The sequence below is a fragment of the Ovis aries genome, chromosome 2 (genome assembly GCF_016772045.2).
Source record: "Ovis aries strain OAR_USU_Benz2616 breed Rambouillet chromosome 2, ARS-UI_Ramb_v3.0, whole genome shotgun sequence".
In the NCBI taxonomy this organism is placed as follows: Eukaryota; Metazoa; Chordata; class Mammalia; order Artiodactyla; family Bovidae; genus Ovis; species Ovis aries.
Window position 1 is genome coordinate 31,126,586 of NC_056055.1, and position 27,969 is coordinate 31,154,554.

General features: G+C 37.9%; 1 protein-coding gene across 5 annotated transcripts in view; it reads left to right on the forward strand.

The window, feature by feature from the left end:
• Positions 1–27,969, forward strand: part of FANCC (FA complementation group C) — a 324,685-nt gene that overhangs the window by 186,788 nt on the left and 109,928 nt on the right. Inside the window, exon 1 of one of the 5 annotated variants that reach the window (XM_060409073.1) lies at positions 6,835–6,974. The exons of the other annotated variants lie outside the window; for them this stretch is intronic. Within the exon in view, the coding sequence (XP_060265056.1) occupies positions 6,927–6,974 (48 nt within the window). The 5' untranslated portion in view covers positions 6,835–6,926. Of the gene's footprint in view, positions 1–6,834; positions 6,975–27,969 lie in introns of those variants that run through there. 5 annotated transcript variants of the gene reach the window in all.

The window sequence follows — 27,969 nt, forward strand, 5'->3', positions numbered from 1 at the left end:
TAAGAACTAAGTGATGTGGAATTATATGTGATGACACTGAATAAGGATAAAGGAGGGTCCCTTAGGAATATTCTGAGATTTGGACTTGATATCTCTTGTGTACACCTAGTTCTGAGTCGTGTTGGTGGAGGTTGTTAGTTGGCTAAGTTTCATATATGTGAGGTATGATCCTATAAAGGTCTTTTGTCCAGATTTAAGTAATTTAAATGCAGTGACATTTGGAGGTAAAAGGTTATGGCTTATCTGTTAAAGGAAAGTGGGAAATAAGGGCCTTAGCAAATGAAATCAAGTCTGAAGCTCTGTGTTGGAATCTAGACCCTACTGCTGATGACCTGTGTATTAATTTCCTATTGCTTTTTTAACAAATTACCAAAGATTTAGTGGCTTAAACAATATGTTTTTATCTTACTGGGAAGTGAGAAGTCCAAATGGGTCTCAGTTCAGTTCATTTCAGTTCAGTCACTCAGTTGTATCCAACTCTTTGCGACTCCATGAGCTGCGGCACTCCAGGCTTCCCTGTCCATTACTCCCGGAGCCTACCCAAACTCATGTCCATTGAGTCTGTGATGCCATCCAAAAAACTCATCCTCTGTCATCCCCTTTTCCTCCTGCCCTCAATCTTTCCCAGCATCAGGGTCTGAATTTTCAAATGAGTCAGCTGTTTATATCAGGTGGCCATAGTATTGAAGTTTCAGCTTCAACATCTCACTGGTCTAAAATCAGGTGTCAACAGAGCTGCATTCCTCTTAGAGATTCTAGGAGAGGATCCATCTCCTTGTCTCTTCCAGCTTTTAGATGCTCCCCATATTCCTTGACTTGTGATCCCTTCCGCCATCTTCAGAACCAGCAAGTCCTTCTCAGACTCCGTGTCTCTGGTTCTTCCTTTGTGACCTCCTTCTTCTACCTTTAAGGATGCTTATGATTAAACTGAGCCTGAGTAGATTATCCAGGATAATCTCCCTATTTTAAAATCAGCTGATTAGCAATTTAAATTCCATCTGCCACCTTAATTCTCTTTTGCTGTGTAAAATAATATGCTTACAATTTCCAGGGACTAGGACCTGTTTGTGTTTGCATATGCATACCAACACAAATTTAGTGTCCACAGGCCAGTCACATGGGCAATTTGAGAAGCTTTTTAATCTATGAAACTAATAATGATAATAATGCCAGCACCCACCTGTGTGATTTGGACACACAGTTGTAGGGGTTTTTGGAGGACTTTAAAGAATAAACAGCTTGCAAATGTTGCAAATGTAATTTTTGTTACAGTTTGTACTGAGACCAGTATATAATACAAAAAGACCCTTAAAGGCTCATAATCCACTTTAATCTTGTGTTTGTGTGTCCATAAATCAGGCACTTTTAAGGAGATTTGTATCAATTTTAGTGTATTCTGTACAACGTGTATAAGTGAAATATTTAACATATGTATGGTACTTCGCTGGTGGTCCAGTGGCTAAGACCCTGTTCTCCCAATGCAGGGGGCTTGGATTTGATCCCTGGTCAGGGAACTAGGGGATATGCCACAACTGAGAATTCGCATGCCATAACTAAAGATCCTGCATGCTGCGTCCCCATTCTTTTTAGAACCTGCATGCCACAAAGACTGAAGATCCAGCGTACCACAACTAAGATCTGTTGCAGCCAAATAAATATTTTTTAAAGAATATGTGTTACACAGATTTTAATCCCTATTTTCTAACCAGGTCAGGGACAGATAACTTTATGGGCCCAAGACCTCTGGCTCTAAAATTGAAAACTCCTTAAACTTGAAATTGTATCAGGTTAAAAAAAAAAGAAGAAAACTGCCTTCATATAAATTAGCAGTAAAGTAGTAAAGGATATGTATGGGTGACTTTTCTCTTAGAAGGCTTATGGATTAGCAGAAGTCATTTAAAGAGCTCACTACTTTCCTGTCCTTTGCCTCCTCCCTGAATCTCTTGCCTTCTTCTTAAGAAGTTTACTAGAAGATGGAGATTAAGAGCCAGACCAAAATGCTACAGCCAGAGCCATTCGTGTCATACTCATAAATACAGTCTAATCAGTATTAGTAAAATTCTAAAATAAACACCAAAAAGGAACTCTTAAACAATCTAGGCCTTTAACTCAAATACATAACTTTATAAACTTAAGTATATATTTTTGTTTTTCCTTTCCTTGGAACTAAGTAAAATTTAAGTTAAATTAAGCCTGTAAACATAAACTACTTTATGATTGTAAGGTTCATTCATGGCTCACACAGCTTTGTGTCACTTTTTATCTTTGTAGCATTTTGCTACATAATGAGGTAGGTTGCAGTGGGTCTCAGGAAGGTTGTGAGAGAGATAGTTAGGATTGTTCCTTCTTCTCTCTGCCCCATCACTGAGTAGCGGAGCCATCTGCCATTCACGGGAGCATACATCCAGGGTAGCGATGGGAAATGATGTCTCCTGGAGGCCAGTACAGTTCAAAGTTGGTTTTCTCTGTCTTGGTCTTGTGGTTTGGGGGGTTTTATGGCTTTTTGAGGTATGTTTGGGAGAGAAGGATCCTCATTCCTTGCTTAACCTATGCAAATAATCTTCAAGGACTTTGATCACTGGGAAGAAAAAATGAGACTGTCATCTGTCCTCCAGATGAAAGGCTCATTTTGGCAGGAGTGTTACAGAGATGGGTCACGATTTTTTGGTTGTTTTGATTTTATGCCTCTATAAAGGATCTTTTAAAAAATTCTTATGGTTATTTTGTTTTCTTTTATTCTTTCGGTTTCCCTCCTATTTAGTGATAAAAGCCGTGGCCAGCTGTCTGTGTGAGCTCGCTCATACATTCTTCCCAGGGCAGGGGCTCTGAAGTAGACAGGTTTAGGTGGAGGTTTGGAGGTCTTTCTTACTTGTCTTTGGGCCAGTCCTGCCTGCCAATTCCTGGTTGAGCTGATCTTTTTTAAAAAGACCTTAAAGAAAAACCCAACTTCATATTATCCTGGCTTCTACAAAAAAGGCCTGCTATGCCTGAGTGACAGCTTCTTCAGCAAGGTGGGAGGGTAGGATTGGGGGAGGTTGGTTCAACAGCCAGGATTTATAGCATTCCCATTCATTTAGTTCACATTATTTTTCTGAATGCCTGTTCTGGGTGTTCTGACTGACTTTTTCACACTACCTAATATTCCTTGAAAAGTATGTCTTTAAAGCCACATTACCCTTGGGGGAAAAATTAGAATGGAAAGCACATATTTTATAGACAATAAGTTTAGGGGGTAAATAGACTTGCAGAATTTTACAGCTGTTGTGTTCCTTGGTGTTCTCTCATGTCTGTAATCACTGGAGAGATGCGAGGGTGAATTGTTCCTTGGTATATGTTTAACCTACATTTTAGCTACTTATTAAAGGGGTTTAACTTGGGCTATATATCTTCTTTAAGAGGATTGAAGGGAATTTGGAGTGGCAGATCTGTTTTCATTGTAGCTTTAGATGTATGGTAAGTTAAACCATTTTTGTGAAAGTTGAAAGTGTAATATTAAAAGTATCCAGTTTTCTAGCCATTTGTGCACATTAAAAATAACTTGCTATTCATGTTCAGTGGTTTTCCTATTAGACAGTGTAGGGGACTTGCCACAACACATGCAACGGATTATAAAAAGACTGCAAATTTAATAATTGCAACATGGCACAAACCATGCTGGCAGATACTGGAGTACAGCACTCTCTTTAATCACGGTGCTTCCCATAGTGTGGGTGGTCACGGTCCACAGACATTTCAGGCCGGCCAGACCCCTTATGAGAGGATTGTGAAGCAGAGCACAAGTAAACAGTGTTTCACCGGGCTTTTCAGGATTTTCATTTCTTTTAGGTTGCTTTTCCACTTTTTCTCCTCAAATCTGCTCCTTTAAAATTTTTGTTGCTTAGATTGTTCACTTTTCTCAGATGAAACCTTATTGCATATGCTTTTGCTTTCTTTGTTCAGTTTTTTTTTTTTTGTCAACATAATAATAGTTTTAACACTTTAAGTTCTATGTCAGTCCAAAAGCTGAAAATGACTAGGATGTTGTGATCATTACAAGTTAGCAGTTTCTCACAGTAAGCCCTGTAAAGTTGCATTTAATCAATTTATTTTCTAATTTCATTTTTTAAAACATCTAACTTTTGTCCCTTTTTTCCTTTGATGTTTGCTTGACTGAAAGGAAGTTTGAATCATTTGCAAAGATTTTCTTCCTCATTCAGAAACATTATGCTTGCTACCCTATTTTGTTCTTTAGTAATTTATTTTCCCTTTTTATAAGCTTTTATTGTCCTGGTCCTTAATGTTTATGAATATCGATGAAAGAGGCAAGTGATGGAAATGCAAAGTTGCTAGTTTTTGTCCATTCATGAGAATTAATTGAATTTATTGAAACTCTTAGTTTCTCTAGGGAGGAGCTAAGTAATAAATGTGTACAAATGGTTATTTATTATCTTGAAGCTTTAACATTTTCTCTCTGAGAGGGTGATTTTTAAAAGAAAGACTTGGAAAAATATAAACATAGATATGTTAGTAAAAGAGAAGTTAATGTTACAAATGTGTACCTTTACATCCTCTCACCTCTCTTGTCTTAAAATTATGGACAGTCTGCTCCTAGTCTTCATATATAAAATTATAGGCAGGCTGTTTCTAGTTGTTAATGTTTTAAATAAAACATACCATTTTAGTTGATATATTAGCATACATGATTAGGTAATATAAAGTATGTAAAAGGAGAAAATAATTTTCAGTCATATTTCATAAGATATAGTCCCTAATAAAGTCACGTTATATTGTATTTCTTTTCCATAAACTGATTATAAATAAGTTGCCTGTGATTATAATTTATAATGACATTGTCAAAACCAGCTTAAAGAGAAAATAGAGTGATTATATGTTTTGAAAGAAATGAGTTTCTTTTAAATCATACCTGTTTAAAAAAAAATACTCTACATAGATCTTTGGAGAATTTTATTGCTGTTCATGAAAGCATTTAAAAAATACTTTAGTCATTTTCATTTATGATAAAGCAAATCTAATTCTCTCTTCTAATGCTACTTGCCAAGCTTTAGATCACAACGGCTTAATTTAAGAAAAAAAAAAATTGCTGGCTAATCCCCTTTGGTATTTTGAAGCTATTTTGGGCACCCTTTGTTCTATGGTACATTACAGTCTGTTTATGGGGAGCCATCGGGTGTTTGATGTGGGACCCTCTGGCAGAGAGGATTGGAACTTGAGAGTCTGGGTGCAACTGGGACAAGTTAAGGATGCTGAATTTAACTTTCTTTTGGATTTGTCTTTCATCTATAAATTGAAGGATTACTTTAATTTTAAATGGAGTAGGGGTAAGGCAGGTTGGTTTTGGTTTTAGAAATTACCATTTAGAGTTTAGTAACAATATCAAAAGCAGGGATGTTGACATTTTTTCAGTTTAATAGTACTGGTTAAGATACATTTATGACTGAGTGCTCCATCTTCCTTTTCCTGAGCTTCCTGATGGTTCCCAGAATTTGCCTTAAGACACCGGGGTAAACCCTTCTTCACAGAATACGTGCCTTAGAGTCATAAATGTCTCTTTTCAGGCTCTCGTGTGGTTCCTCACTGCCTGAATCAAGAAGAGGTTCAGCAGACCTGTTTTCAGAGCATTGCCCCAGTTACAATTATGCTGATGTCTTCATGACAGAGATTCATGGGTTTATATAGATATAGCCCCTTGAATTTCTTTCATAGAAAAGATATCTAGCAATACGAGAGAGAAAAGTAATAAGAAGACTGAAAGATATTGTTCTGTATGGTTATTTATTACTTTTTTTGGTTTCTTGAGTGAAGTTAAGGCATAACTACATTAGAAAGAAAGAAAAAAAAAAGTGAAGTCGCTCAGTCGTGTCCAACTCTTTGCGATCCCATGGACTGTAGTCTACCAGGCTTCTCTGTCCATGGGATTTCCCAGGCAAGAGTACTGGAGTGCGTTACTATTTCCTTCTCCAGGGGATTTTCCTGACCCCAGGATCGAACCCGGGGCTCCTGCATTGCAGGTAGACGGTTTACCCTCTGAGCCACCAGGGAAGCCCACATTACATTAATTTAAATTACCTTTCTTAAAACTCATTTCCTTTTCTGGCCTATAGAGAGCACGTTAGCATATACCTATGTGGTATTTATATGCTCCTGGTGGTAGTTAAGTCCTGTATCCCCCTCACCTCACCCAAAGTGTAAATATTCACCATTGTATTTTGTGTCATTGATTAGCAGCTCTCATTAGCAGTATGGTTCAAGGAAAGCGGGATCCTCTAAGATCCCTGGAAGGATTCTCTCAGATCCTTCCAAGAAGCCTATCGTATCCTTTCTTTTCCAATTATGTATCTTTGTGATGCTGGATTTCCTTTATAAATAGAACCAAAACAATGTGTCACAATAGACTGAATGCAGCAATAGACATGAGAACACAGTTGTCTTCTATTGTCAGACATTAAAGAAATTTGCCCCCAGAATGTAACACCATGGACTCTTAACTCAAAATTTTTTTATTTTGAGAAGTACAGTTGTTTTCATAAATAATACTAATGTGTAAATGGTTTATTTTTATCTCTAGTGAATTAATATTATAAATTCTTCTGAGATTCAATTACTAATATAGTAAATAATGTCTATAAAATCTATAAAAACAAAATTTCTTTGCGGTCCCAAGATGAGAAAATTTAATAATTGTTATTATAGATATTGAAACTGTTTCAGTGGTTCTCAAATCAATCTTCCATTGGCTTCTCTGAGAATCTGATCCAAGTGAGACTATAAAATATATAAAATTAGCCCACAGGTGTGAGGTTTTAATGAAATGTCTCCTTTACATTTTCAGGATGTTTTCATAATTTGTCTTTTTATAAATGAAGTAGCTATCAAGTAGAGCTATTTCAAATCCTGAAAGATGATGCTGTGAAAGTGCTGCACTCAATATGCCAGCAAATTTGGAAAACTCAGCAGTGGCCACAGGACTGGAAAAGGTAAGTTTTCATTCCAATCCCAAAGAAAGGCAATGCCAAAGAATGCTCAAACTACCGCACAATTGCAGTCATCTCACACGCTGGTAAAGTAATGCTCAAAATTCTTCAAGCCAGGCTTCAGCAATATGTGAACCATGAACTTCCTGATGTTCAGGCTGGTTTTAGAAAAGGCAGAGGAACCAGAGATCAACTTGCCAACATTCACTGGATCATGGAAAAAGCAAGAGAGTTCCAGAAAAACATCTATTTCTGCTTTATTGACTATGCCAAAGTCTTTGACTGTCTGGATCACAATAAGCTGTGGAAAATTCTGAAAGAGATGGGAATACCAGACCATCTAACCTGCCTCTTGAGAAATCTGTATGCAGGCCAGTTAGAACTGGACATGGAACAACAGACTGGTTCCAAATAGGAAAAGGAGTACGTCAAGGCTGTATATTGTCACCCTGCTTATTTAACTTCTATGCAGAGTACATCATGAGAAATGCTGGACTGGAAGAAACACAAGCTGGAATCAAGATTGCCGGGAGAAATATCACTAACCTCAGATATGCAGATGACACCACCCTTATGGCAGAGTGTGAAGAGGAACTAAAAAGCCTCTTGATGAAAGTAAAAGAGGAGAGTGAAAAAGTTGGCTTAAAGCTCAACATTCAGAAAATGAAGATCATGGCATCTGGTCCCATCATTCCATGGGAAATAGATGGGAAAGAGTGGAAACAGTGTCAGACTTTATTTTTTGGGGCTCCAAGATCACTGCAGATGGTGACTGCAGCCATGAAATTAAAAGACGCTTACTCCTTGAAGAAAAGTTATGACCAACCTAGATAGCATATTCAAAAGCAGAGACGTTACTTTGCCGACTAAGGTCCATCTAGTCAAGGCTATGGTTTTTCCAGTAGTCATGTATGGATGTGAGAGTTGGACTGTGAAGAAAGCTGAGCGCCGACGAATTGATGCTTTTGAACTGTGGTGTTGGAGAAGACTCTTGAGAGTCCCTTGGACTGCAAGGAGATCCAACCAATCCTTTCTGAAGGAGATCAGCCCTGGGATTTCTTTGAAAGGAATGATGCTAAAGCTGAAACTCCAGTACTTTGGCCACCTCATGCGAAGAGTTGACTCATTGGAGAAGACTTTGATGCTGGGAGGGATTGGGGGCAGGAGGAGAAGGGGACGACAGAGGATGAGATGGCTGGATGGCATCACTGACTCGATGGATGTGAGTCTGAGTGAACTTGGGAGTTGGTAATGGACAGGGAGGCCTGGCGTGCTGTGATTCATGGGGTCGCAAAGAGTCGGACACGACTGAGTGACTGAACTGAACTGATCAAGGAAACTGCCAATGCCCTCTTGTAAATTTAAGGAACCCGCAATGGCACCCCACTCCAGTACTTTTGCCTGGAAAATCCCATGGACGGAGGAGCCTGATAGGCTGCAGTCCATGGGGTCGAGAAGAGTCAGACACGACTGAACGACTTCACTTTCACTTTTCACTTTCATGCATTGGAAAAGGAAATGGCAACCCACTCCAGTGTTCTTGCCTGGAGAATCCCAGGGACGAGGGAAGCCTGGTGGGCTGCCGTCTATGGGGTCGCACAGAGTCAGACACGACTGAAGCAACTTAGCAGCAGGAGCAAAGTTATGATCACTTTTACTTATTTAGTTGATGTGCTTTGAAGTTTGGTCTAACCTCCCATCTGTATCTTAATACATGACTTTTAACAAACATTGTAGATTACCATCGTTCATATATTACTCTTATGGTAACCATAGCATCCATAACAATTTTAATAAGCATAGAATGCCTTGATGTTATGTGTACTTAGGATGTTTCTAACCACATCTGCATCAGCTACCTAACTTTTTTTATTTTTCAATTCGTTTCTAGTTTGGGGATGAAGAAGAAAAAGAAAGTAATTGGCAAACTAAGCATTACTTTGCCTTTATTCTTATCTTAAATCTTTCTTTGAATTGAAGTATAGTAGCTGTACAATATTATATGTTACAGGTGTACAGTATAGTGATTCACAACTTTTAAAGGTTATACTCCTTTTATAGGTATTATAAAATATTGGCTACATTCCCCATCTTATTAGGCTTTTGTGGTGGCTCAGACAGTAAAGAATCTACCTTCATTGCAGGAGACAGGTTTGATCCCTGGGTTGGGAAGATTCCCTGGAGGAGGGCATGGCCACCCACTCCAATATAAGTTTAAAGGTTATACTCCATTTATGGTTATTATAAAATATTGGCTATATTCCCCATCTTACACTATACAATATACCACTGTAGCTTATTTTATACCTAATAGTTTTTACCTCTAAGTCCCCTATCCCTATGTTCCTTCTCCCCCTTTCCTTCTCCCCTCTGGTAATCGCTAATTGTTTCGCTATATCTGTTGAGTCTGCTTCTCTTGTTATATTCATAAATTTGTATTAATTTTTAGGTTCCATGTATAAATGATATCATACAATATTTGTCTTTCTCTGTCTGACTTATTTCACAGCATAATGCCCTCCAAGTTCATCCATGTTGCTGCAAATTGCAAAATTTTTTTCTTTTGTTGGCTGAGTAGTATTTCATTACACACCCCATCTTCTGTATCCATTTCTCTGTTGATTGACACTTGGGTTGCTTCCATGTCTTTGCAGTTTCAAACAGTGCTGCTTGTAAACATTGAGGTACATGCAACTTTTTGAATTAGTCGTTTGTGGTTTTTTTTTTTTTCCAATATATACTCAGAATTGAAATTACTGGGTCATATGGTAGTTCTGAGATTTTCTGAGAAACCTCCATACTTTCTCCACAGTGGCCACAACAATTTACATTCCTGCCAACATTGTATGAAGGTTTCCTTTCTTCCATATCCTTGCCAACATTTGTTATTTGTGTTCTTTGTGATGATAACTATTCTGACAGGTGTGAGGTGATATTTCATTATGGTTTTGATTTGCATTTCCCTGATGACTAGTGATATTGAGCATTTTTTTCATGTGCCTATTGGCCATCTGTTCATTTCCTCTTTGGAAAAATGTGTATTCGATTCTTTTGCCCATTTTTTAATCAGGTTGTTTCTTTGTTTAATGTTAAATTTTACAAGCTATTTATATATGTTGAAAGTAATCTCTTATTGATCATTTACAAATTTTTCTCACATTCAGTAAATTGTCTTTTCATTTTGTCAGTGGTTTCTTTTGCTTTACCAAAGCCTTTAAGTTTAATTAGGTCCCATTTTTAAATTTTTGCTTTTATTTCCTTTAAGAGATGGATCCAAAGAAATATTGCTACAATTTATGTTAAAGAGTGTTCTGCCTATGTTTTCGTCTAAGAATTAATATAGTATCTTGTCTTACATTTACGTCTTTAATCTATTTTGAGTTTATTTTTATATATGGTATTAGTGAAATGAAAGTCTTTCAGTTGTGTCCGACTCTGTGACCCCATGGACTACACAGTCCATGGAATTCTCTAGGTCAGAATACTGGAGTGGGTAGCCTTTCCCTTCTCCAGGGGATCTTCCCAACCCAAGGATCAAACCCAGGTCTCTCGCATTGCAGACAGATTCTTTACCAGCTAAGCCACCAGGGAAGCCCATATGGTATTAGAGAATGCTCTAATTTCATTATTTTACATGTAGCTATGCAGTTCCAAAGCACCACTTATTGTATAGGCTGTCTTTTCTCTTTGTGTTTTCTTGCCTCCTTTGTTGTAGATTAAATGACCATAAGTGTGTGGGCTCTCTGTCCTGTTCTGTTGATCTGTGTGTGAGTTTTTGTGCTAGTACCATTATGTTTTGATTACTGTAGTTTTTAAGTATAGTCTGAAGTCAGGAAGCTTGATTCCTCTACCTTTGTTTTTCTTTCTCAAGACTATTTTGGTTATTCAGAGTCTTTTGTGTTTCCATACGAATTTTAAAATTATTTGTTCTAATTCTGTGAAAAATGTATTTGGTATTTTGTTAGAAATTGCAATGACTCTGTAGATTGCCTTGGGTAGTACAGTCATTTTAATGACACTGATTCTTCCAGTTGACGAGCATGGTATATTTTTCCATCTATTTTTGTTGCCTTTAATTTCTTTCATCAGTTTCTTATGGTTTTCTGAGTATGGGTCTTTTGTCTTCTTAGGTAGGTTTATTTCTGGTATTTTATTTTTGATGCAGTGGTAAATGGGATTGTTTCCTCAGTTTCTCTGATAGTTCATTGTTTGTGTATGGAGATGCAACAGATTTCTGTTTATAATTTTGTATCCTACAACTTTACAGATTTGATTGATGAGATCTAATAGTTTTCTGGTAGCATCTTTAGGATTTTCTGCTATAATATCATGTTATCTGAAAATCACCAGTTTTACTTCTTCCTTTCCACTTTGGAACTCTTCCATTTCTTCTTAAGGCTAGGACTTCCAAAACTATGTTGAATAAAAGTGGCAAGAATGGGAATCTTTGTCTTGTTCCTGATCTCAGAGGACATAATTTCAGCTTTTCACCATTGAGTATAATGTTAGCTGTGGGCTTGTCACATGTGGCCTTTATTATGTTGAGGTATGTGCCTTCTGTGCCCACTGTGTGGAGAATTTTTATCATAAATGGATGCTGAATTTTATCAAATGCTTTTTCTGTGTCTATTGAGATAATCATGTGTTTCATTCTTCAATTTGTTAATATAGTGTATCACATTGATTGTTTCGTGATACTGAAAAATCCTTGAATCCTTGGGATAAATCCCACTTGATTATGGTATGTGGTCCTTTTAATGTATTATTGGATTCAGTTTGCTAATATTTTGTTGAGCATTTTTGCATCTATGTCCATCAGTGATATTGGTCTGTAATTTTCTTTTTTAAATACTTTGGAATTTATTTACTTTTACTTGGAGGATAATTGCTTTATAATATTGTATTGGTTTCTGCCATATATCAACATGAATTAGCTATAGATGTAATTTTCTGTTTTTGTCATATCTTTGTCTGGTTTGGTATCAGAGTGATGCAGGTCTTAATTGAGTTTGGAAGAGTTACTTCCTCTGAAATTATTTGGAAATAGTTTAAGAAGTATAGATGTTAACTCTTTTCTAAAATGTATGGTAGAATTTACCTGTGAAGCCATCTGGTCCTGGACTTTTGTTTGTTAGAAAATTTTAATTACTAATTCAATTTCATGACTAGTAATTGGTCTGTTTATATTTTCTGTTTCTTCCTGGTTCAGTCTTGGGAGATTGTGCCTTTTTAAGAATTTGTCCTTTTCTTTTGGCTGTCCTTTTTATTGGCATACGGTTGCGCATAGTCGTCTCTTATGATTCTTTGTATTTCTGCGGTGTTGGTTTTAAGTTCTTTTTCATTTCTGATTTTATTGGGTTGGGTCCCTACCCTCTCTTTCTTGATGAGTCTGGCCATTGATTTTGTTTATCTTTTCAGTGAACCAGCCTTTAGTTTCCCCAATCTTTTCTATCATTTTCTTAGTCTCTATTTTATTTGTTTCTTCTCTGATCTGTCTCGTTTCTTTCCTTCTACCAACTTTGGGTTTTGTGTGTTCTTCTTTCTCTAGTTCCTCTATTTTTTTTTATATTAAAAAAATTATATTGGAGTCTGGTTGATTTACAGTGCTGCATTTGATTCAGGTGTACAACATGGTGAATCAGTTAACGCACATTCATATATCTAGTCTTTAGATTCTTTTTTCATATAGGCCATTACAGTGTATTGAGTAGAATTCCCTATGCCATATAGTAGGTCCTTATTAGCTATTTTATATACATGTGTATGTGTATATGTCAATCCCACTCTCCCAATTGATCCCTCTCCCGCCTTCCTCCTAGTGACCATAAGTTTGACTCTACTTCTGTTTTGTAAATAAGTTCATTAAGATTCCACACATAAGTAATATCATATATTTACTCTGTAGAAAGTGGACATAAAATGAACCTGCCTGAACGTAAGGGCCGTATACAACAAACCCGCAGCAAACATCATTCTTCATGATTAAAAAGCTGAAAGCTTATATTTATGTTACTCTGTTTGACTTACTTCACTCAGCATGATAATCCCTCATTCCTTTAGATATAAGGTTAAGTTGTTTATTTGAGATTTTTCTTGTTTCCTGAGATGAACTTGCATAACTATAAATTTCCCTCTTAGGACCACTTTTTCTGCATCCCATTGGTTTTGGATTGTCACATTTTCATTTTCATTTGTCTCTGTCTTACCTTAAATCTTCTATTTTTAGTTTATCTTGCTTTGTAACTAATCTCTTAGAATGTGATACTTCTGAATCAGAAGGGGCTAGTTGCCCTATGGAGTAAACTCCTGTATTGAAAATGGATTCATATAAGATCTGATCCAGTTCCTTTATCTCTACTTAGAATTATCTTAAATCTTTGGAACAGGTTTATTGCTTATCTTCTAAGTATCTCCAGAAACATGGAGTATTCCTTGGCAATTTATGGCTAAGCTGATTCACAGATCAATGTAGGAGGTTGTCTAACTTCTGACCTCTGCTGGGAGAGCTGGCTTTTTCTTAAAACTGGACTCTCTCCCTTTACACCCTGTCCTCTCTCCTTCTGCTGGGGGAGTTTCCCTAGCCCTCCAAACAGCCAGCAACACCTCTGAAGTCTTCCATTTAGTCTCTAGTCACATGGATTAGGGAGGAAGTTTTCATTTTCTGAGGTTAATGCAGCAATTTTGTATATTTGGCATCATAGGTGATTTGTATGATAATGCAAATCTTATTATATCTTGAGTTCTGCCAAATACGTATCTAATTGATTTTTTCAATTTTTTTCTGAGATTATAGTACTAAAGAAGCATCTCCCTTCTGTATTACATGGGTACAGCTGTAAATGCTTTAAGTAAGCAAAATGTGTGTATCTTATTATAGAAAAGGTGTTTATTATAGAAAAGCAAAAGGTGTTTATATTATTATAGAAAGTAATGCAATATCATAATCTGTGGTTTGGAGTATTTAAAGGACTTCAGACTTTGGTTCTGGAAATATTTTTAAACTTAGAAACCTTTTAAACCTGCTATTACCTATCACAGATCACAGATCTACCAATCAGCAGATTAAAATTACATCTGCTGCTAAGTAGGTGGCCTTCTGTGTCTTGGCTAGGATGGCAGTGTGGTGTTTCTTATGCATAAAGAAAGAAATTTAAATCACTAGGTGCTAAACCAACAAATTTCATTGTGGATTATTTAAGAACTATTGTAGTTTTTGTTACATAGTGGCATAAATGGTTTTTTTCCAGAATTTTGTTTCCGTAGAATCTGTCTGCATTCCTTAAACTTTTCTTTTTTTTTTTCCTGAAAAAAGAAATAGCAATTTTATTAGTGGGTTGCTTTGAAGGAAATGCAGAGAGAAGGAGGGAACTGGACTGGACCTGTGATTACTTTTCATGAGTGTGGATAAGCAGAGACTTCAGGGCTCACCAGGACTTTAGTCTTTGGCTTTTTTTTTTCCCCCCCTTAACATTTCCAAGGGTTTTGTCAGTGACTTTCAAATGGAACTTCACATCTTGGATCAGTTCCATGAAAAGTTGTGTGGTCTTAGCCACAGTAGCACCATAGTTTATTTTTCCTGTACTAGTTTCACAGAGTTAACTGAGCTGGAATTGATGAGAGACTAGCAGTGCAAGAGGTATGTGTTTGTGTGTGTGTGTGGTGTATGTGTGTGTTATGTATAATAAAAAATGCTTTAGCTGAATTAACATTTGCCTGTTGCTTAAAAAGGAAGCAAATAAAATGATTCTAAAATGGTTAATGTTAACATTATTTAAAGCTTTTAAAATGATCTTTTATTAATTGTATTTTTATATTGCTTAGTACCAGATTGCATTGTGTGGATTTGCTTTCTTGCTAGGAGATGTACTTCAATTTCCAGCAAAGTATAATTTTAATCGACTTGTTCTAGAGAATATATTTTGATTGTTTAAATCTAAAAGAACATTTGACTGTGTTAATGATTAAGAAAGGCTTATTCTTAGTTCAAATAAATATCATGAAATTAAAATAGGTGCTTTTTATTCCTTATGTTTTTAAGAAAAAAATGATCTACCATTTATATGTGATCTGCTTTTTATACATGTAAGGTATTTGAGGAATAGTGAATTTCTAAGGAAAATAAAACTATGTTAATACTTTGGATTTGATTCTGTTTAGTAGATTTCAAGCCAAATCCTTATGTAGCTCACTTAATTCTCACAACAACCTTGTGATATCGCAGGACAGATACAGTTATCTCTGTGTCAGAGATGAGATGAGACCCATAAAACATTTGCCTGAAACTTCTCATTTGGCAAATAAACTACTTCAGTGAACATCTTGCTGATCTTCTGTGAAAGTGCAACAGCCACGCTGGCTTGTAGTTAGACCTCCTTTGTATTTTACATGTGGATGGAAAGCAGCAGCAGGACTGTTTATACTGCACACCTCCTGACCACATACAAAATGCCACCTACTTGGAAATAATGTCGTATCTCATTTAATCCTTCAACAACCTCCCTATTTTGTATTTGAGAAAACTGAGGTAAAGGGAGATTGAGTATCTTCCCTAAGGCTGTAAAGCCGTTAAGTGGTGGGCGCCAGTTTGAACCCCAGAAGTTTCAGAATTCCTAAGTGCTGTCCTACATTAGCTTGCAATAGTGGTTCATCTGTACCAGCTTTCAAACTCCAAGTATTCACTAGTTGTTCTAGTAGCATCTTTTTGCGTTTACTGTAATCTTAGCGATTTGACAATGAAAATTTAGAAATGAGAGGTTTTATTCTTTAGATTTACACCAAAAGACAGAGAAAACATTTGTAAATGTTAAATATCTATTACTCTCAGTAGATATGCTAACTAGTAAAAGAGCAAGACCAGTGTTTGCTGAAAAAGAAGACTCATAGGAGCTGTGAAAAATTTTACCTGATACGTGTCCTTTCTTTTATATAGAAGGTTCTTAATAATATAAGACTTTGAGGGGGAAGTAAAGTATGGAAGAGTCTCTTCCAAGCAAGAGAGATTGTTCCAAGGTGAATATGCACCTTTCAAAACCCTGGAAGGATTCACAGCTGTAAACACTCATTCTTGAAATGGAAACCAGGGGCCTCTAATGGTGTTTTTCTCTCTGTTCTTCCACTCAGGCATTTACCAGATGGAATGCCTATGTGTACCAGGCCCTACCTATGCTGTGCTCAGTCATTTCCCAGATGGAATGCCTGTGTGTACCAGGCCCTACCTATTCTGTGCTGAACATACAGTGGTACTCAAACTGACCCAGGTCCTGCCCTGTGGAGCACATTTCCAGGGTGCAGACTGCCGTCAGTCATTGCTCACTTAGACCAAGGGACCATGCTTGTGAAAGGGGTGGGCCAGTAACATCATGGCAAAGTGCTGTAGGCTGGAGCTGACACCTAAAGAGGGATTAGCAGTTTAGTAGGTTAAGAGCAGAGGGAAGGGGATACAGGAAACAGGCAACATGTAATGAGAGGCAACATGATGAATATAAAGGGCTAAAGGAAGCAGTGAAAGCTGTGGGGTACAAGGTAGGGCTGCAGGCGTCGACCCTGGGAAGGCTTGTTTATATCTGAGCAACAATAAGAGGGCATGGATGGGATTTTAAGAGGTGTGGGAACTTTGAAAGTGTGACCTGAGTGCAGATTGTTTTAAGGAGATGGTAAATAGGGTGATATTTTTGGATACCAGTTTCTTAGAAAAGATATTTTATAATGCCACGGTGGCTGTCCTGAAGTGAAATTCATAAATACTTTCTCTATTTTAAAGTCTATTTTCTCTGATATAAACATTGCTACTCCAGCTTTCTTTTGAATTCTATTTCCATGAATATCTTTTTTTATCCCTTCACTTTCACTCTGTATGTGTCTGTAGATCTGAAATGGATCTCTTGTAGACAGCATAAATGTGGGGTTTGTTTTTGTATACATTTAACCATTCTGTGTCTTTTGGTTGGGGCACTTAATCTATTTACACTTAACGTAATTATTGATATGTATTTTTCGTTTTGGGCTTTCTAAGTGGCTCTGTGGTAAGGAATCTGCCTGCCAACACAGGAGATGGAGGTTTGATCCTTGGATTGCGAAGATGCCCTGGAGGAGGAAATGGAAACCCCCTTCAGTATTTCTTGCCTGGAGAATCCCATAGTCAGAGGAGTCTAGTAGGCTACAGTCCATAGGGTGCTAAAAGAGTCAGACACAACTGAGCAGGCAGGCATGCATGTTCTTTCTGCCATTTTGTTAATTGTTTTATACATCTTTTTCTTTCCCCTCTCCTCTTTGGTTCTCTTGTGGTTTGATGACTACCTTTAGAGTTTGTGTTTGTATTCCTTTTTCTCTTCCTGTGTTGCATCTATATAGATTTTTGTTTTGCAGTTATGAGGTATTGGTATAGCAGTCTGTATATACATGATTGTTTTAGGTTGCCGGTATCTTAATTCCAAATACATTTTAAACATTCTGCATTGGTACTCTCCTCCTCTCAAAATTAACTGGTTTTGACATCATATTGGTGTGTAGATGATCTCCTTCCTTTGCTACATGTTTGCCTTTACTGATGAGCTTTCCCATTTTGTAGTTGTCTTGTTTCTCATTGTGACCTTTTGTGCTTAGAGAAATTTCTTTTGCATTTATTGCAAAGCTTATCTGATGGTGCCAAATTCTCTTAGCTTTTGCTTATCTGTGAATTTTTTTATTTTTTTCATCAAATCTGAATGAAAGCCTTGCTGAGTAGAGTATTCCTGATAGGTTTTTCCCTTTCACACTTTAAATCTATCTTGCCACTCTCTCTGGGCTGCAGAGTTTCTGCTAAAAAATCAGCTATAATCTTATGGGGATTTCCTTGGATGCTACTTGTTGATTTTTCCCATGTTGCTTTTAATATTTTCTCTTTCTCTTTAAATTTTAATCAATATGATTATTATGTATCTCAATGTTTTCCTTCTTAGGTTTATGCTGTATGTGGCTCTCTGTGCTTCGTGGACGTGGGTGGCTTTCTTTCTGATGTTAGGAAAGTTTTCAGCTATTACCTCTCCAAGTATTTTCTCAGGTCCTCTCTCTCCCTCTTTTCCTTCTGGAACCCTTATAATACGAATATTCCTATGTTTTGACACTGTCCCAAAGGTCTCTTAAACTGTCCTTACTTCTTTTCATTCTTTCTTCTGTTCTGTGTCAGTGATTTCCACCACTCTGTCTTCCAGCTCACTGATCCATTCTTCTGTCTCATTTACTCTGCTGTGGATTCCTTCTAGTGTATTTTTCACTTTGGTCATTGAATCCTCCAGCTGTTTCTTTGTTCTTTATATTTTCTATTTGTTAGAAACTTCTTGCACTGTGCATCCATTCTTTTCTCAAGTTCTCATATCATCTTTCAGGTGTTACTCTCTTTCTCAGAGAGACTGTTTCCACTTATTGTTCTGGAGTTCATTCATCTGGAACATATTCCTTTGCGATCTCATTTTGTTTAAATTTCTAATTGTGTTTTTATGTATGCGTTAGGTTAGTTGTATTTCTTGACCTTGGAGATAGCCCTCTATAGGGGATGTTCTCTGTGTCCCAGCAATACACTCTCCTCTTGTCACCCAAGAGTCAGGGATCAGCTGGTCCCAGAATAGTTTCTGATCTCTGTTTGCAGGCTTAATTCTACAGGCTGTGGGATGGTAGTTTCCTTGCTTCTGGTAGCTGCCTCCTGATGAGTGAATTTTGTCTAGAGGCTTGTGTAGGCTTCCTGGTGGGAACAGCCGGTGCTTGCCCCCTGGTGGGTGGAGCTGGGCCTTGGCCGTCTGGTGGGCAGGGCTGTATTAAGGGACTTGTCTGGAGGTGACTGTGTGCTCAGGAAGTCTTTAGGCAGCCTGTCTGCTGATGAGTGGTGCTGTGTTACTGCCATATTCGTGGTTTGGCCTGAGGCATCATAGCACTGGAGCCTATAGGCTATTGGGTGAGGCCAGGTTTTGGCACTAATGATCTAAGCAATGGTCTTGGTGTGTACCTCCAGTAAGAGTTCCATAGATGGATAGTCCCTAGTATGTTTGCCACCAGTTTTTATAACCCCAGAAGGAGCCAATGCTACCCTCACCCCACCTCCCCAAGAAACCCTTCAGGACCAGCAGGTTGGTCAGCCCCAGGTTCCTGTAAAGTCACTGCTTTGTCCCTGAATCCTGGTACACTAGGGAACCTGAAAGTGCCCTCCTAGAATGGAGTTTCTGTTGCGCCCAGTCCTGTGGAGCTCCTGCAGGCAAACCCTACTGGCCTTCAAAGCCAAGTGCTTTGGGGGCTCATCTTCCCAGTGCCAGGACCCTAGGATGGGGAGCCTGACATGGGGCTCAGAGCTTTCACTCCTGTAGCTGTAGGGGAGCTTCTGCAATATAATTGTTCTTCAGTTTCTGGGTCCCCTACTTGAGGGGTATGGGATTTGATTATATCACAAGTACGCCCCTCCTAGCACCTTGTTGTGGGTTTTTTTTCCTTGTATGTCTTTGGATGTAGAATATCCTTTCTGGTAGGTTCCAGTTGTCCTTTTGATAAGGGACTGGAAAGCAAAAGTAGGAAGTCAAAAGGTGCCTGGAGTAATAGGCAAGTTTGGCCTTGGAGTACAAAATGAAGCAGGGCAAAGGCTAACGACTTTTGCTGGGAGAACGCACTGGTCACAGCAACACCCTCTTCCAACAACACAAGAGACGACTCTACCACATGGACATCACCAAATAGTCAGTACTGAAATCAGATTGATTATATTCTTTGTAGCTTAAGATGGAGAAGCTCTGTCAGTCAGCAAAAACAAGACCAGGAGCTGACTGTGGCTCAGATCGTGAACTCCTTATTGCAAAATGCAGACTTAGATTAAAGAAAGTAGGGAAAACCATTAGACCGTTCAGGTATGACCGAAATCAAATCCCTTAGGATTGTATAGTGGAAGTGACAAACAGATTCAAGGGATTAGATCTGATAGACAGAGTGCCTGAAGGATATGGACGGAGGTTCGTGACATTGTACAGGAGGTGATGACTCCAACCATCACCATGAGAAAGAAATGCAAAGGCAAATGTTGACTGAGGAGGCCTTACAAATAGCTGAGATAAGAAGATAAGCTAAAGGCAAAGGAGAAAAGGAAAAATATATCCATCTAAATGTAGAGTTCCAAAGAATAGCAAGGAGAGATAAAAAAGCCTTCCTCAGTGATCAATGTGAAGAAATAGAGGAAAACAATAGAATAGGAAAGACTAGATATCTCTTCAAGAAAATTAGAGATACCGAGTGAACATTTCATGCAAAGATGGGCACAATAAAGCATGGAAACGGTATGGACCTAACAGAAGCAGAAGATATTAAGAAGAGGTGGCAAGAATACACAGAAGATCTATACAAAAAGATCTTCATGACCCAGATAATCACCATGGTGTGATCTCTCACCTATTCAGACATCCTAGAATGTGAAGTCAAGTGGGCCTTAGAAAGCATCACTACGAACAAAGCTAGTGGAGGTGATGGAATTCCAGTTGAGCTATTTCAAATCCTAAAAGATGATGCTGTGAAACTGCTGTACTCAATATGCTAGCAAATTTGGAAAACTCAGCAGTGGCCACAGGACTGGAAAAGGTCAGTTTTCATTCCAATCCCAAAGAAAGGCAATGCCAAAGAATGTTCAAACTACAGCACAATTTCAGTCATCTCACACACTAGCAAAGTAACGCTCAAAATTCTCCAAGCCAGGCTTCAACAGTTTGTGAACTGAGAACTTCCAGATGTTCAAGCTGGATTTAGAAAGGGCAGAGGAACCAGAGATCAAATTGCTAACATCTGCTGGATCACTGAAAAAGCAAGAAAGTTCCAGAAAAACATCTACTTTTGCTTTACTGACTATTCTGTTCATCTTTATTGACTACTGCAAATGGTGAGTGCACCCATGAAATTAAAGGACACTTGCTCCTTGGAAGGAAAGCTGTGACAAACCTAGAAAGCGTATTAAAAAGCAGAGGCATCACATTGCTGACAAATGTCCATATAGTCAAAGCTATGGTTTTTCCAGTGATGATGTATGAATGTGAGAGTTGGCCATAAAGAAGGCTAAGTGTCCAAGAATTGATGCCTTCAAACTGTGGTGCTGGAGATGACTCTTGAGAGTCCCTTGGACAGCAAGGAGATCAGACCAGTCATATCTAAAGGAAATTACCTGCTATAGTAAGTATATTTAGTAAAGTATACACTTCCAGGTCTATCTACTTAGAGTCTTTCTACATTACATGATTATTGATATGTTTTAATGCCATTGTTTGAATCATTCATTGGAAGGAGGGATGCTGAAACTGAAGCTCTAATACTTTTGCCACCTAATGTTAAGAACTGATTCATTGGAAAAATCCCTGATGCTCGGAAAGATTGAGGGCAGGAGAAGAAGGGGGCGACAGAGGATGAGATGATTGGATGGCATCACCAATGCAATGGATATGACTTTGAGCAAACTCCAGGAGATGGTGAAGGACAAGGAAGCCTGGCATGCTGCAGTCCATAGAGCTGCAGAGTCGGACATGACTGAACAACTGAACACTAACAACAAAACACCCTTTAGTGTTATTCTGATGGACCGGAAATAACATCCTTAGTCCCTATTACCACAACCTATAAAACGCTACATGTTTGGAATCCTGTTTCATCTCCATTCTCATTTCATTCCATTCTGCCCTCTGCTCACCACGGCCCAGGTCCACTGGCCTTCTTGGGTTTTTTTCTGTAGCACTTTCTTTCTTGCATTTGTCATAAGTTTGCTGATTGCTTGACCGGGAATGCTCTTCCTTCTACAAGGTCAATCTTCAGAGCTGCCTTTCCTTACTTATCTGAAGTAAATCCACTCTCCCCCTGCCTCTCCCCCCTACATTTTTTCTAATCATAGCATCCTGATTGCTTCCTCTATAACACCATGTCACTTCATTGTTTATCTCTTTAATTATTCACTTCCTCTTCCCCCTCCCCCTACTAGAGTAAAATCCCCACTAGAGTGCACCAGACAGTCTTCTTCACTGCTATGTCTTTCAAGTAAGGTACAAAATGAGTGCTCAGTAAATGAGTTTGCCCACCACTAGGAGAAGGCAGTGGCACCCCACTTCAATACTCTTGCCTAGAAAATCCCATGGGCTAAGGAGCCTGGTGGGCTGCAGTCCATGGGGTCGCTAAGAGTCAGACACGACTGAACGACTTCACTTTCACTTTTCACTTTCATGCATTGGAAAAGGAAATGGCAACCCACTCCAGTGTTCTTGCCTGGAAAATCCCAGGGACGGGGGAGCCTGGTGGGCTGCCGTCTCTGGGGTCGCACAGAGTCAGACACGACTGAAGTGACTTAGCAGCAGCAGCAGCAGGTGATGAGATGAGAGATTCTTGCTAATTGCAGTTTTTTCTTCAACTGTAGTTGAGGAAAGGTCTTCATCAGGGAAGGGGGGCATGGTGTGATGAGAGAGAAAACATGAAATATTAATAATTGCTCAGGAAGTTGCCAAGCAGACTGACTAGAGGAGCATAGGCGGGCTGGAAGGCTGCACCAAGCCCGTCAAGGAATGTGGTAATGAAATCAGAGTCATCGGCTCAGGTGTCTGATGTTCTTAGCAGTTCAGCTTTACAGGCAACTGATGAAGAGAAATACAGAATTGAATTCACAAAGGTTTTACAGGGCATGTACCACAATACTGTAGAAAGGGGGAGGGGGCAGGGAGTTGAGGATGTGATTATTTAAGCTTGGCAAAGTATCAAACACATGACCTGCTTATAGTAAGTATGTTTAGTAAAGTATACACTTCCAGGTCTATATACTTAGAGTCTTTCTACATTACATGATTATTGATATGTCTTAATGCCATTGTTTGAATCATTCAGATTGTTATGAACTAAAGTTCAGGCTTATTTTCTGAAGCCTTTTGATTTTGGTTTTTGGAAAGTCAACTCTATCCTCTCTCCTCTGCCCCCCGGAACTAATGAGTGAGCGTGCAAGAGGTTCTGTAAGCAAAAGTAAAAAGTGTAGACTTTGTTATGATTGGTGCTATGTTTAGATATTCTGTGAATTGTGTCATGTCAGCATCCTGCTCGTGGAGTAGGCTATGTAAACAGTGGGTGTTGGGCGGTTCATTGAATGAGGAGCCTTCCTTCACGCTTTACAAACTTAACCACTGTGATTCTCCAGATTTCAGAGTGTTTATTTCATAGTTAAAACAAAAAAAAAAAAGACTCTAAAAACACCTGGCCAGTTAAATTTTTATTGTAGATCACTTCATTTAAACTGCAATATGGTTTCGTCACTCAGCCATATCCAACTCTTTGCGACCCCATAGGCTATAGCTCACCAGGCTCCTCTGTCTGTGGGGTTTTTCAGGCAAGAATACTGGAGTGGTTTCAGTGGACATATAAATTTTAAAATGAAAGAAAGAAAAACATTGAAAACAGAATTTTGAAGGAAGAGCTTCAGAAATCTGTCTGCAGTAATTTGTTTCGGCTATGGTTGTAAAAGTACAGCAGGAATGGGAATAACTTTGTTCTAATTGATGTTCAAAGGATTCAAATAATAGCATAGCTGAATGCACAGTATGCCATTGTGAAAATATTATATGTACCAAGTTTTAAGTTAAAAGAAGTTATTTTTTAATTTGATTTTAAATATCATTATAACTTTGTATTTGTAACATTATTTTTAAAATTATAGAGGAGTATCATACCATAATTTTGAGTATCCAGAGTGAAATGAGAAAAAGATTAAGAAAAGAGACAGGGGCCCACAGATTATGCAGGGAAGGATTGTTTTTTGGGAGGTGTGAGGTACGCTTTATACAATGAGAGAACAGAAGCTGCAGAAAGTAGAAGTCAGTAGGAAATAATTAATCTTTAGAGAAAACAGGCTCAAACAGTTGTTTAAGACTACATGGTAACACTGGTAACAACAGTTTTAGGGATATAAGTGTTACTGATTGTAAAGCCTTAAAAGTACAGACACAAATAATAAATACAGGGAAAAATAATGTTTTTTGCCTTTCACTGGGCAAGAATTTCTGCCTTTCCAGGAACTCAGGACCTTCTTCATGGGACTGATCAGTAGAGTTCTAGGCCCATAGTTCCTCCTAACTGTGTCCTCTGCCCCAAATCAAAAATAGCATGAGAGGGGTGGGGGGTTGGTAGGAGGCAGGGGCAAGAGCCAAGGTTAGTTTTTTATGGAAAGGACTGCATGAAAAATACCACCTTTTACGCATTCAGAAGCCATGGCCCCAGTGGCACATAGCTGCCTTCCTGGGATCCCTGAAAAGTGGACCTTAGGGAGAGAGAGAGAGGAGCTTGTGTCTCTAATTTGGGGGAATTAAAAATACTTGCTTGTTTTTTTTCCCTTTATCTGAAAATGTATTGTTATTTAACAATATGCTTTTTGGTTATCTGTTTTAAATACAGCAGTGTGTACATGTCAAGCCCAAACTCCTGTTCTATCCCTTCCCCCATTCTTACCCTCTGGTAGCCACAAGTTCATTCTCCTCAAGCGATCTTGCTGCACAGGGGGGTCTAAGGCTTGTCTGGACTGCTGTTATAGTAGATTTCGTGACAGAGGAAGGAAGAGCTGCAGCAGAGGCAGGGCTGTGATAGGGTGACCTGGGCTTCTCTCTGTTCTCTGGATTTTCTCCGCAGTGCACAGGAGACAAGTATATGCAGGGTTCAAATACCCAGTGTTTGGGCAGTGGCCAGGTGCTCAGGTCACAGTACAGTGAGATGGGTGGTGGTCCTGATGGAAAAGCAGATCCTAGGGGTCTTCAGCCTGAGGTTTTGATTTAACGGACTGTGCATGGTAGTAAGAAAAAAAGATGATTCAGATCAAGGTATTTACACATCACACCAGGAGAAACACTGAGGGAGGCAACCAGTTTTCACATATGGCTCTTCCTGGACCTCTTCATGCATTTCTTATTTGATTGTGGCAAACCTTGAGACGCTACCCTCACTGTTAGGTAAGTGTAGGTAAGAGCAGGCATTTATGATGAGACAGAGAGCAGGAGGCCAACCTTGACTGTAATAGTGAAGAGAGAGAAGATTAAATGTACTCAGAACCCAGGAATAGATTCCGTTTCTACCCAAATGAGACAAAATATAACCGCAGCCATTGATGATGAAGGGTCTGCTGTGAGCTGACATATTATGCCAGCTACTTCCCATGTGTGTGTAACAATTTTATAGCAAACCTGTAGTGTCAGTTTTATAATCTGCATTTTATAGAAGAAGGAACTGAGCAGACCTAAACATGGTTAAATTAAAAAACAAATTACCCCAAGGTCAGGTACCTAGGACTCAAATCAAAGTCTGTTTAACTTGAAAACCCCATGATCTTTTTTCTTTCTTTTTCAATATTTCTTAACTCATACAAAAAATTCATTAATATAGTCTAATATAACCTACAGACTGGGAGCAAACATTTGCAAATGCTGTGACCGATAAGGGATTAGTCTCCAAAATTTACAGTTAATGACTCTGTTATGCTCTGGCTTCTTCCCTGGTTTGAAATCATGTCTGAACTTTTAGAGATCTGAGAGTGTGGTTTATGAAGGAGGCAAAATAATCAATGACTAACTACTTACTGAATTTTGCTTCCCAACCATTGTAGTAGAGAAAACTGTTTCTCAACACATTTTCTTCATGTAGTTAGTTCTCCATGGATGGTTAGTTTTTCTTCAGGAGTAAGCTGTTCACAGAATTGAACTTTGCCCACTTATACTTTAGGAGATATTGACTTTGTAAAATTGGAAGTCATTTAACAGTCATTTAATTAAAATGAAAGTAACTCTTATAATTGCAGATCTATTAGTTTGAACCTGTGATGCTCTTAATAAGACTAATAAGCAAGACCATTACCTGTTGGAAACAAGCTGTTACATTCTAGGTTGGAAATTAGACATTGTTTTCTTTGGCATTGTTTAAGTTAATTTATTTGGACTGCCATCTTGTGTTTGAAGGTAATAATGTGTAAGTCCTAAGCTTAGCCTAATTTTAATTTAATAAAAAGTTTAACAATCCATTATTATGCCTTTGCTGAAGAATACATTATCACAGATATTTGTAATGAAAACAATGAGGATTTTTTCCCTTAAAATAACTTTGAACTAATTTAGTCATGTCTGATTTTTAGAAAGAATGCATTACAAATAAACCTATACCTTAATTGAGGACTCATTTCTTCTCCATTTTAATTATAGATAATTCTATTATTAGATGTACCAGTTGCATATTGAACAGTCTTTTAATCCGTAATTTATATTATAGAAATAATAAATACATGGAAGCTTAAAAATGTTTAACAGAATTCTAAAGAAGTTTCCAAGCAATTTTCATCTTGATTTTTTTAGTTTTATCATCAGCAATGGATTTGCATTATATCTCATATAATGAAAACAGTCTTCCTTATTATTTCAGATATTGAGAAGGATTTCAGATTTTAGAAGAGTTAGAAGTCAAACTACATCATAATAATATTTCCTTCTTGAGAAGTCTCAGAATTATGGGTGCTTATTCTAACAGGTGCAGAATAACTATTGTGATAGTGGTGAAATATTTCATTTGATTTATTCCACTTTGTCTCTTCGAACCTGTGTCCGGAAGTAGTTTGAAGAATATGTAGGTTTGCCACTTGTCTCTGTACCCCTGATCAACAGCTTGCTTAGTGTGTATGTTTTTAAACTTCATAGAAATGGAATCACGCTATATGTTTACTTCTGTAATTTTCTTCTTTCTCTTAGTATGTGCTGTGCTTGGCTACTTGCTTTTCTATGTAAATTTTAGAAAAGCTTCTGAAGTTCTACTACAGAAATCATATTTAGAATTGTTGATGGTACTATTTTGAGTCTGCAAGACAGAGAATTGACATCTTTATGACATTGAATTTTTCTTGCTACGACCTGAATATCTCTCCATTTATGCTGGTCTTTAGTACATTTTTTTTTTTAGTTTTATAACACTTATCTTTGTTGTTTTGTCATGCAGTGCTGTGTACAGAACATTTCTTGCCATTTCAGTACTTTATAGAGGGCAACTTTTTTTTTTTAAGTGAAGTAATATATTTAGTTGATGCTTACATGTTGGTTTGGTTTCTAGAATGTCTTTGTTGGCAGGGAGAAATGATAACTTAAGATTGTATTATTAAGAAAAGTAGATGATTTTCACTATGCTATCTAATTTAGAAAAATATAGATCACTTAGCAGTGATTTATTGGGAATTTTAACATCGCTTATGCAAACAAACAATTTCAGGATAATAATATAAATGTTTTATTAGATGTTTACATAAAATGTCATGGGAACATAAAAAAGGAAGTGACTAATTCAGTGTTTGGACACAGGTATTTTATATGGTGAAAGGACCTGCCAACTATTCAAAATGGCCCATTTCTGCTGACCAAAGTCAGAATACTATAGATACTTCTGTGAAAACTTGAGAAAAGAGAAGATTAAGGATGTTATCTTGTTCAGTTTAGTCACTCAGTCATGTCTGACTCTTTGTGACCCCATGGACTGCAGCACACCAGGCTTCCCTGTCCATCACTAAATCTCGGAGCTTGCTCAAACTCATGTTCTTTGAGATGGTGATACCATCCAACCATCTCATCCTCTGTTGTCTCCTTCTCCTCCTGCCTTCAATCTTACCCAGCATCAGAGTCTTTTCCAATGAGTCAGTTCTTTCACATCAGGTAGCCAAAGTACTGGAATTTCAGCTTCAGCATCAGTCCCTCCAGTGAATATTCAGGACTGATTGCCTTGGATTGACTGGTTTGATCTCCTTGCAGTCCAAGGGACTCTCAAGAGTCTTCTTGTTATCTTGTACCTTGAAGATTAAATTTTGGAGCCAAAAATAATTGAATAAATTGGAATGAACTAACAAAGCTTTGTTTTCTTATTTGAGTTTGCAGTGGGAAAAGATTTTTTAATGTATAATTTTTATTTAAGTATATTTGAGGCTGTTTTGTAATTTTCCAGTGCTTCTTTCAGAAAAGATGGTCCTTGCTAC